At 36.4% G+C, this 12,491-nt stretch overlaps 1 protein-coding gene across 1 annotated transcript in view; it reads left to right on the plus strand.

The window, feature by feature from the left end:
* Positions 1–10,616: 10,616 nt before the first annotated feature.
* Positions 10,617–12,491, plus strand: part of ham (hamlet) — a 204,429-nt gene continuing 202,554 nt past the window's right edge. The window contains exon 1 of the mRNA XM_067767134.1: positions 10,617–10,746. Coding sequence (XP_067623235.1) covers positions 10,686–10,746 — 61 coding nt within the window. The 5' untranslated portion in view covers positions 10,617–10,685. The remainder of the gene's footprint in view (positions 10,747–12,491) is intronic.

A 12,491-nucleotide genomic window follows, 5' to 3' on the forward strand; every position in this document is an offset into this window, starting at 1 on the left:
CTTCCCCGCGGCAGTCATCCAGTGGAATATTGTGCTTTTTTAGAGTGCTGCGAATCAGCTCAGCGATAGCTTCTCCTGTTTTTGCGTTACAATCGACAAACTCTAAGAAGCGTTCTTGGATTTTCTATTTTCCGGAGTCCTGTCTAATAAGATAAGCGGTAAAGATGGGTTTGATGGTGAATGAGGACAAAACGAAGTACCTGCTGTCATCGAACAAAGAGTCAGCGCATACGCGCCTTGGCAACCACGCTACTGTTGGCAGCCATAATTTCAAAATAGTAAAATACTTCGTTTATTTGGGAACCAGCATCAACACTAGCAACAACATCAGCACTGGAATCCAGCGAAGAATCAATCTTTTCAATAAATGCTACTTTGGACTAGGTAGGCAATTGAAAAGTAAAGTCCTCGCTCGCGAACGAAAATCATACTCTACAAGTCACTTATCGTACCCGTCCTGCTATATGGGGCAGAAGCATGGACCACGACAACAGCAGATGAAGCGGCTTTGGGAGTGTTCGAGACAAAAGTTCTTCGAAAGATTTATGGACCTCTACGCGTTGGCGATGGCGAGTACCGAAGAAGATTTATTGATGTGCTGTACGAGCTATATGCAGACATCAACATAGTCCAGCGAATTAAAACGCAGCGGCTGCGCTGGCTAGGCCATGTTACGCAAATGAAAGATGATGCTCCGGCCAAGAAAGTGTTTCTATCGGAACCCGCCTATGGAAGCAGAGGTAGATGGCGGCCCCCACTCCGTTGGAAGGACCAGGTGGAAAACGATTTAAACTCCCTTGGTGTGACCAATTGGCGCCGGTTGCCGGAGCGAAGGAGCGACTGGCGCGCCTTGTTGGACGGTCATAACCGTTTAGACGGCTAAGCACTAATTAAGTAAGTAAGTAAGTCTAATAAAACATAACGCAATATAAAAACAGTCTGCTCAATATGCGCCGAATAAGGGGTTGCATCCACTATTACTGTATCATATTTGACGGACTTTCTCTCGCCTACTATCTTTCTATTTACTTGACTTGCACAGATTTCTATGAACTCATTTTGTATTCCGTCAGACAAATAATGTGCTTGGAGACGATTCTTTTTCGCTTGAAATTCCCTTACCTTCTCCAAATGGTCATAATTGCTGATCAGTTCCAAAATACCAAGAAAGTTTCGTTTTTTAGATTTCCGATCAATGAATTATCCTCTCTAAGTGCCAATCCTTTTTCTCCAAGAAATAAAACAACATCAAGAATTCTGCGAGGTATCTCTCTCCAGCGAGCTGCTTCATTTTTAAGGATTTCCGCTAAGATAAAATCCACTGAACTTGCATTTCGAATTCTCATTTCATATTGGCGCCACTCTATATAGCAAGTTTTATGATTTTAACCATTTTCATGTTCAGGAATTCTGTCGTGTAACCTCTTCCAACCTTTTTCTTTAGAATAACCTGAAGACTTTGTCAAATCTGATCGGGTATTTTCGGAAATTTTGCTGAAAAGCCGGCATGAAAACAAAAAAGCGCTTCTTTGTTGCACTCCAAACGAGCCAATTACGCTTTACTTTTTCTCCGTTTTTTTAGAGTAGTATGGAGTATGATGTGAAGGAAAGGGCGACCACTTAAGTCATTGGTAAGTCGGAATAAAATGTGGTTTTAAGTTAGTTTAAGCATTTTTGACAGAGAGCGCTTATAAAATTGTGCCAAAAATGTTTATCTAACTTAAAATGACATTTTGTTTCGACTATGACTATGCCCCATAGTATTTGATCGGATGCTTATGTTTTAGTTAAGTGATTTTCAGTTTTAAAACAATTTTTTGTAGCAACAAAATATGTATGTATCTATGAAATCCTAGTTAGAGTACTGGCAAAACTGCTTTGCCTTGTCGGGCCCCCAAAAACCTTCCGGGCCCCAGGGCAATTGCCCTGGCTGCCCCTCCCCCCTCTCCACGGCCCTGCTCATTGTATGTTGCCCGCTTTTAGAAAAATTAAGGTCAAGGGTTAAAAAGTCGATTTCTTGGCCATTTTTTGCAAGTATCTCGTTTCCTCTGAAGTTTACACCATTCCTATTTAAAGGGCCGTCACATAAGAAGTTTTTCATTTAGATAGGTTTAGCACAATCTTGTGCTTTATGAGTAGATTGCACGTGCTTTTATGGAGAACGGGAAATCGAGCGACACTAGCGCCATCTGACATGAAAAAGTAGCCAACTTCCAACTTTTGTTGCAAGAAAAGCATAAGAAATTGAATTTGATATTTGCTTTGGCTAAGGGTGCTTTGCAAGTGAAATTTTTTTTCAAACTTGTAGGTACTTTTCGAAAACTTTTCAGTTAAAACTGCAATTTAACAAATGAATAGAACACAAAATATGTTAGAAAGTGTTTTTAAACGATTCGCATTTGTAGTCCGATTTGGCTCATATTTGGAACACATAATACATGCAAGAATAGAAATCGTTAACTGGTTTCATAGAGGTTCATATATTAGAATTCCCGTATATCTTCTTTGTTTTTAAAATGATTTTATATAAAAAATTGCGAATTTAAGGAGTGGAACTATCATTTTTTCTATACGTCATAACTTCTGAATGGGTGAAGATATTTTAACCATTTTTGTTTTGAAAAATAATTGAACTCTATAATTTAAGCACAAGCTTGTAAAATTTTTGTAGAGATATTATTTACAGTATTTAGCTGTTTTTTCTGCGAATTTGCAAAAAAATATTCATGGCCTCAACCTTTCCCAAAAATTACACATTGCTCATTTTATGCAAAAATCTTTTTAAATCGATTTAAAAAATGAAAATTGTGCAACTTTTTATGCTTATGAAATAAAAGGAAATACCTCTAAGGTGCAAGTCATTAAAAATTTCAAAAGAGTTAAACATATCGTTAAAATATCAATTTAAAAATGACACCACTACAATTGCCAAATACGTTTTTAAAGAAGGAGGCCTCATGCAAACAAAATGAGTACTAAGATTTGATCTCGCTAGCAAATGAATGAAGAAGGTGTAAATTGTTGGTTTGTAGGAAGTATAACGCGACAAACAGCAAATATAAGTAAATGTGTAATTTTCAGTGCTGATAGTTAAAGTGTGTACAAAGCTAAGTGAGAATATTCAAACTAGAGTTGCGGATATTTATTGTCATTGGTTGTAAAAAAGTAAAGAAAATGAAAGGAAGGAAAACAGGAATAGAAAGTCTTTTGTGGTGGTACAATTTCAATACCGGGGTAACCACGAAATTTCATTCGTATAATTATTTAAACAAAAATTTACTTGAATTAAGTCCAACTGGAATCAGGGCAATAAGTAGTTATGGGGACATTTAACATACAATCTGATAAAGATATGTTGTCGACTGGTGTAAACGTAATAAGCTAAATCTTAATATAACAAGTAAGGGTATCTAAGTTGGTGTGGAACCGAAAATTATATACTTAGCATGAGTTTCAATTGTACAGTTTATTTCAGATAAATTGTTTTTTCGAATTTTGTTCCAAGGGATTTATTTTTTTGGAGTCTCTATATATGTTGTGTAATTCTTGATCGGAATAAAGGCGTGGCAACGCCCATTAAAGAAAAAATTTCTCCCGAATTTCACTTACATAAAACTTGGTATGTGAAATATCATTGATACACAACTATTTTTCGCTTAGATTTAGATTTTTCTTCTAGTCTACGACCCTTTTAAATATGCGCGGTGAATCAGTACTCAAAGAACAGTACACAAAACTTGCGGAAGAGGAACGCATACTCCCCAGGTAAACTCGAGTCATTCTAGCTCAACTTCGTTCTAGATATTGTAACAGGTTAAACTCTTACCTATCCAGAATCAACTCCGACATAAAAAATGTATGCCCCGCTTGCAATGTGTCCACACATGACACCAACTATCTCTTTAATTGTTATGTGGAACCAACGCCTCTAACACCCCTTTCATTTTGGTCCACCCCTGTTGAAACAGCAGGTTTCCTCGGACTTCCGTTAGAGAGTAATAATGACAATTTGTGATCCGTTCCAGCTGTTAGGTGGGGTGAAGCACTGCTATAACAACAACAACAAACCTTTTAAACATCCTTTATATATAAAAGCGGGCGTGGTGTTTAACCGATCTCGTCCAAATTTTACTAGAAATATTTCCTGCTATAAGGAATATAGGTGCACATAATCTTATTACGATCCGTTAATTTTTCGTGGAGTTTTGGCTCCCACAACTTAGAAAATTGCTTGGTCAAAAAAGGGGCGGTGCCACGCTTAGTTTCAAAAATATGTATTTTTTGGTTTTTCTTGTTATATTTCCACTTGGGAAATGAAACATCATTGATATAAGGTTCTTTTTTGGAAAGATATATCTTATTTTATTCATTCACGAACTTTTTGAATATCTTTTATATTGTGACGAATATTAGCATCACTATGCTGTTAGTAAATAATCACAACAACAAATATGGTAGGCAGCCAAACTTATGTATATGTACACACATAACCAGCAGCTCGAAGCGAAGAGATATCTCGCACACACACATGTAGTCATCAGCCGAAGTTGTTACTCACACATACACACGCATATAGGTCAATTACCAAGCAGGAGATACAACTGCTCTAAAAGGCGAAACGTCTAGACCTTAGTAGAAATATGCGGATGAGGCAACAGAGAGCATAAAAGCAGCGCAAGCTGAAGAATGACTAATTAGTTTGAGGTAAACACATTATTAGTTGTAAAGTACGTGATATTGAAGTATAATTGTACTACTCCCAAAGTAGACTAAATAAAGAGAGATAAATAATAAATAAAAATAAATAAATAAAATGATTTCTTTAATTTTTCTTCGAAGCATTCTTTATAGTAAAGGCAACATCTTTGTCGAATTTTGTTATTGAAAGTTTAGCGATTTTTGATTTATGATAAATAATATTTGTAAAATTAATTTTATCACAAGTAGGCGGTGCCACGCCCATTTTCAAAAAGTTTTTATAATTTTTATCAACACCCTGAGGTACACCTTGTTTAATGCCGCTTAGTTTGGGTATTGTGTTTACGAACTAACCCGATAGCTCGAATAGTTCGGGGTGCACCTTTTGAGGCCAGGTAGAATTGTAGATGCTTACAAGTCTTGCAATAACATGACGTGATTGAATGTGTCAAAGGCGGTTGACAGGTTTGGCTCTACGAGTACTATTTTATAGTGGATCTCTTGGTTCAATCCACCATTTATTTCATAAGTAAAGACAGACAAACGCGGTAGCGGTGATATGTAATTTCAAAAGCCATGCTGGTGGTTGGAAAGTCGCAAATTTGTGGTGAAATGGGAGATGACAGGACGGCTTCAAGTATCTTGGCTACTCGTGACAGCAGAGGTATCGGGCGATATAAGTCTTCTTGGTTAGCTGGTTTTTAGTAGTGGATCTCGCCAGTTTCCATTTTTCAGGGATTACAAAGGTGGACAGAGGCAAATTGAAGATAAACGCCAGGTATCTAAATCCTTCGTTGCCAAGGTTTTAAGCATTACTCAGCTTAGTTTCTAACATATGTAGGAGCTATGTTTTATCGGTTGGGCTTTGCGAGATTGACCTTATTTGAATTTCAAAATAATGAGTGCCAAACAAAATATTTGCTTTAACAAATATGTTTTGACGAATGTTCACATCACTAAGCTGTTAGTAAATAATCAACAACAACAAATACAGTAAGCAGCCAAACTTATGTACGTGCACGCATAACCAGCAGCTCTAAATGAAGCGATACCTCTCAACCACAAAAATGTAGTCATCAGCCGAAGTAGTTACTCACACATACACACGCATATGGCTATAAACTACAAATATACACGTAACCAAGCATGAGCTACAACTGTTCGCGAAATTACCACATCTTAGGAGAAATGGTTAAACGAGGAAACCGATAGTATAAAAGCAGCGCAAGCTGAGTAATAACTAATCAGTTTTGATTTAAACACGCTATTGGTTTTAAAGTATAATTGTACTACTCCCAAATTAATCTAAATAAAGACCAGTTTGTAACACCGAATATTGGAGTGATTTATTCAACAGTTAACAGATTCTAAAGTTAGCAGAAGGTGCATAAATATCAGAAATCCCCAGAATTCGTTATGTTTCGCCTTTGAAGGATAATCAACAAGAATTAAATTTTAGGAGTGAAATGTGCATAAATGCTGTAGAAACATAATTGGGAAAAATGACTTTGTTCTACTTTCGAAACTGTTGACAGGGTGGATATTAAATATTCTATAATATAGAGATGTCAGTAGTGTTGGATTAAGTTGGATAAAACCGTAGTCATGAACTCATAAATATTTTTAGTAAGTTCCAAATCTGCAAACAATAGTAAATAAAGAAGGCGAACTTTACAGGTGGGTTATATGTGTATGTGTGTCAAAATGTTAAATACACATATATAAATTTGAATTATGTAATATATTTCTTAAAAATTTTCCAAATATCTATATGGTAATCGCCTACATTTTTGTTTGCGTGACTCTATTTGCATAAAGCCTACATAATTTGGTTATATACGAGGTTTATAGCCAACCTTCAGTCGGCAGCTGTCCAACGTTGGTCGCACGCGTCATACAAATCACCTAACGTACGTCTGGGTCAAAATATATGCATGTACATGTAGAAGGACTAATCAGTAAGGATTTCTAGTGAAAGCATGTGAGTTAGTAATTTTTTGTTGTTTAGAAAACTTCTTGTGGGTTACATACGTTGACGTTTGTCGCTATTGTCCTTAGAATAGTCGCAGTCACAGTCGCGCACTCATTTAAATATTACAATTTTGTTGTTGCTGCGTGTATGTGTTATACGCCTCTAAGCTCTACTACAACAATACTCGCTAGGTGGCTAGCTAGACAAACGCTAATTTAACCAACTAGTCGGATAGTCAGCCAGGCGACAGGCAACCAAACATACATATAGTAATTCAGACAGCCAAGGAGCTTCATAGCCTTTTCTAGCTCAATTTAACAACCCATTCAGCCCCACTCAGGCGCTCACTACTACATACATATTTTACTCAGCTAGTCAGTCATTTAGTCAGTTTATTCATCTATTCGCGCAGCGCCACGCGGGTCATTTAGACGCCTTTTTCAAAACTTTTTCAATTGTTGTTTTTTGTGCTTTAGTTTTACATGTTACAACCATGTTGTTTTTTTGTTGTTTTGTTCTTACACAATTGCCCCGTTACCTCCAACACCACGTCTACGTAGGCCACAGGTTGTGTCTCTTCGTTTTGCGTTTTTGCTTTTGTTTTTCGTCTTTTTTGTTAAGTTTATTTGTTGTTTGTTGGGGGCGCCCGCCAAAGAAAGTTTTGCGTCAGTCGCGTCTGTGGTGCTTCAAGGGAAACAGGTGCAATTGCCGTTGGTACTGATGTTGTTCGGAAAAAGTACCGGTGCAACAATTTAATGGTGTTGGGTGTTTTTTTTTGTTGGTGCGTTTGTATGCTTACGCGTTGTTCGTTCCTTTGGCCGACTTACTTGTGGCTATGTACATAAATTTTGAAATCGAATAAAAATTCAGAAATAAATAATGAAACACTTGGTGCATTTATAGTGAAAACAACAACACGTCAAAATTTAAACAAAGTGCCTTTTAAAGTTCAGTGTGAATATGCATAATGATGCAAAGAGGGTGACAACCCGCTAAAAAGGCTAACCAACTCCAATAAAAATATGTCGTTATATCTGCTTCGTAAATACATTTGCAAATGCTTGCGAATTTTTTCATTACATTTCAAATTTTTTTTAGCCTCTGGCAATTCAAAAGCTTGTTTGGCTACTTGTCAAAACTGTTGCGTCTTTCAAGGTGAAGATTTTGGTCATTTTCAGGTGTTTTCTTTTATCGAAAATAATGAAACATTAGCTGTGTTTTTTTACCTGTATATACATATATGCTTAAACTTGCTATGGACTTCTAAGCGTGAAACTTTATATACACTTATGAAGTTGTTGCGCAGAAATTTACTACTGCAACCAGTTTTGTAGCGAGATACATATTTCCCACTGCCACGAGTCTTCATCAGTTGCCGCTAGATGGGTCTCCTAAACATTATCTTATGCCCGGTTCTTCAATGCCACTTCGACCGCTTAAGTTGGATGAACAGCAAAATGTTATATTAGTTAGTGTTACACTAGTCAACTTTAACTGGGGTTTAAAGAGGCACTGAAAAACCGGGTTTTTTTTTAACCCGCAGTTGTATATACATGTCAAAAAAAAAAAACTGCTATTGTCAAAGCGCAAAAGTTTCCAGTTCAAGCGTGTAATGTGCATGCGTAGATGATTAAAGTGAAAACGAAAAATTTAATGAGCTTATGACCGGTAATGTAAATGTAGCGTTATCACAGAGAATGAAATGATTGTATTGGAAATACAAATGTGGTGATAGGTCTGCTTCTTATGACTTAAATAACGTATAGATCATGAGATCTTCTTGGATAAAATCTTTGTACAAAGAACGGGAGAGGTTAGAGATTAAAAACGATGCAAATTTACTCCTTCAAACTATGCTAGGTATATTTTAATCATCTTCGGTTTAGCGCTATGTTACCTAAAAATAAATATTTTTGAGAAAAGTGGTGCGTTGTAATGTTCTTCAGAATTACTCATAGTAAAATTATTTAAATATATTCTAGTGCGTTTAAAAATGTTTTATTTTTGTCGCAAAATTTTAGTTTAGATATCAGAATAGGCGTTTACAAAAGTGAGAGATATGAAATTTCCCCATATTGGAGAGAAAATAATGGATGCAAAAAATAAATGCCCCGGGCGTTACTCACAGGGGACGATAAATGGGCCGCACAGCAGAACTTCGTGGATATTTTGTATTTTTATTATAACTGATTTCTGGAAGATACTAAAATATGCATGCGTATATCCGGAACACTTGCGACAGGTTGTGGAATAATTGAAAGCATATATCTTTTTTTCTAACGTTAAACGTTAGAATTATTTAAAAAATGCTTTAACAAAAACTGTCAAACGTGAATCTGAAACATGATGGAGCGCCGGAACACAAGCGGTTAGCGTTATCATCGATGGGCTAGAGAATATAGTAGAACATTTAGAACAATTAGCAGATGGCACTAAGACCACAAGTGACACCATAAGCGAAGCTACAATTCTGTTGCAAAATATTCTAAATTTTAATTTCATAACATTAATTCATTTCTGGTATAATATCTTAAGGGGGATTGATCGTGTGCAGCTCAGATTACAAAATCCGGGATGAATTTTAGAGAAACGTATCAAGATCGTAAATCTTTAGCAACTGAACTATCCGAAATTCGAGACACTCTCTGTGAAGAAGAACGGAAAAAAGCGAAGTCTCTTTGTGAAAAGTGGGATATTGATAGAGTAAAACGTGTAAGAAGGCCCCGCAAAATGCCCGGAGAATCGCTCTAGAGATGTTGGTCTTTCCGCAGAATATGAAATTTCTCGCGTTATGAAAAGTGTTCTCGATCGTCTCCAACAAGAAATACGTAAAAGATTTACACGACTAAATGACCTTAATTTTAAATTTGTATTTCTGTTAGACATTGAAAATTTATTAAACAACTATAACAACGACTTAAAAAGAAATTGTAAGAACTTGGGTGAATTTTATAGTACAGATTTCGATGGAACAGAACTTTTTATCGAAATATGTGACTGCAAAATATTACATCGCAGTAGAAAGAAATTGAACCTAAAACTCCGTTAGAATTACTTACTTTTATGATTACGTATGGACAAGCTGTTTTTCAAAACTTGCGAGTGACAATTCAAGAAAATCTCATTACGCCACTGGATGCGGCCAACCTTTCCAACTGGGTGGTGTCACACCACCACCATTTTCGTTACCACCAACACAGGGTGGCTAACTTTCAGTTAAATCGATCATTGTATATTTTAGAGAAAATCGCGTAAATTCTACACGAAAACCAACAAAACTGCTGACTGTTTGCCACTTTGTCTTACTCTTAACTGAGAGTCGATGCTTCGGCAAGCACAGAGAAAACAAGAATTTCTATAACTCATAAACAAAGGGGCCAACTAAAGAAGGCGGACACTGAGTGTCCGCGAGACCATTATCTCGTTTATGTATGTATATTCGAACGATCTTCTATCATTTCTCGTCAACTTTGGTTTGGAGTCAAACCGGTGCCAGCGTTGTACCATTTTCCCTTTTGAATCCTTTATACCTCAACAAAATGAGGAATTGTTTTGTCTTAAGGAGTAGACCAAATTGCTGTTATTTTCTCGAATAGCAAGATTGTCGCGAAAACGATTTCTTTGACCCTACTTAGAATGCAACCCAAGTTCAACTTGATTATCTGTTCACCGAAAGAAGTTTGAAGTTAAAGTTGCGTCTAAAGTGAAGGAAAGCCTGAGGTTGATAGTACCTTGGAGTTGCCCATGCGAAATTGTTATACCTAGTGCAGGTTAGATATGGGCGTGCCATAGCTCATAGGATTATGGGAACACATATATACTGTTGGAAAAAACAATTCAAGCTATATTCTTTAATGAAGTTCTCGAGCTAGATAGTTCATTAACGACATATAATTTCAATCCATAGTCGTTTAAACATTCTCAATTTAAATAAAGATATAAAAAAGAAAAGTTGGATGAATAATGACAAAAAAAAATTTTGTTGGCTAATATTGCTGCAAACAAAGAGGATTTTATGTCATCGTTAATTGATATAATCATGCGATCCAAAGCGATTGCGCGCAGACTCAATCAAGGTAAGTTTTTCTAAAACATAACATAAGCTATATTCAAGCTCGTTTAAGTTGCCGCTTACATAGCATAAACTTGACTCGAGAATTACTACATACTATCGTGTTTAATAAATTTTGCATGTAACCGAATGTTCAATACCTAAAAGTACTTAACTAAGAAATTTTTTGAGTTGTAAGTAAGTCAAACAACTAGAACTACTGAATTTTAGCTGACTCAAGGTCGCATTACTCATACTTAGCATACACTTGGCTTGACTTGAGAACTGTCACTTACAGTTCTGTTAAATGAACATTGCATGTTACTGATTACTCAAAACTTGGCAACACTTAACTTGACTTAGAAGTCTGTTGAATTTTGAGTTTCTATGTAAGTTCTAAGTGACGTTTACATTTGTTTGTTTCCATTTAATTTTGACATTTTGTCATACAAATTGACATTTATTTATTTTATTTAAAAATAAATTTCAAAGCTGATTATGATGGCAGATTGTATGCGCTAAGTGGATCATAATCGTGGCTAAGTTGTCAAGTTTACGCCAAGTCAAGTCAAGTCTATGCTAAGTATCAGTAATGGGCCCTTCAGTCAGCCACACAAAACCACCCTCGGTTCTGAATCAGCACACAGCACATACACATAACTAAATAGAAACAAGCATCAATTTTGACAATACCTACTCATGTACCTACGAGCTATAAATACAAGACAAACGACAAAATCAGATCAGAACGAAAATCGACACTGATTATGGCACAACTCCGAAACCGATTTGTCTCGAAACCAAATTTGACAAGGGATGACGGAAAATCGTTCCATCGCTCGTTTGAAGTTCGCACGAAGTTTTATAATCCAAGCCGAGAGCCATTAGATTCCAACCGAATTCGTGTTGTTGTTTCAATAACCCAATGTAAGTTGCTTTTTTTCTCTCGATTCAACGCTCGTGAAAAGCAACTTCAAAATATTCATGCAGAAAACATATTTCTAAGCGGGATGGAAAACACTCCGAGTGTATTTCTTCCGTCCGCACTTTATGTATTTTTAATATAAATACCCTGCAAAAATCGTTGGATCATGTGGTCCACTGGAGTACTTACCATTATACTCCACCGTAATGCAGCAATGGACCAACTCATGTTTCTACACGAATATATTGTAAGCCGATCATTGCTCGTTTTTAACGATTGTAATCACTACACGATGTTTATTGGACTGTGGGTACTCCATGGATTACTCTGATGTAATACGGACCTGGAGTATTTGGTCCGGTCCTAGGACATCGCAATGTTAATTGGACCATATTTTTTGTATGAATTGTGGTTAATTTTGAAGCACTCGCTTGGTCCATAGTGAGTACTCCATACATGCATGCATGGAGTAGTCGCGATTTTTGCAGGGTAGTGTCGCCCGGTGTCGAATAATCAACCAATCCAATTTCTTAGATAAGGGATATCAAAACTAAAGCCTGTAAGGTGATTTCTAAACATGAGACGTACAAATTTTTCTTTACTGGAGTTAAGCCAAAACTCTTTCCCATAAATTCTTTTCTCTCATACAACGCGATGTTCATGTTTTGTAGCTCCAAACCAACTGTCTCTAACCAGGCGTAACTCTTAAGCGATGTATCGTTTTCGTTATTTCAAGTCTTTAGAAACCTTACAATATACGCACTTGAAGTCGTAGAATAACCTATATAACAATAACCTGCCTGCTAACCTGCTCTTCAATTTTATTTTCTGCAATGCCCGTTCTA

The sequence above is a fragment of the Eurosta solidaginis genome, chromosome 2 (genome assembly GCF_040869045.1).
Source record: "Eurosta solidaginis isolate ZX-2024a chromosome 2, ASM4086904v1, whole genome shotgun sequence".
NCBI lineage: Eukaryota > Metazoa > Arthropoda > Insecta > Diptera > Tephritidae > Eurosta > Eurosta solidaginis.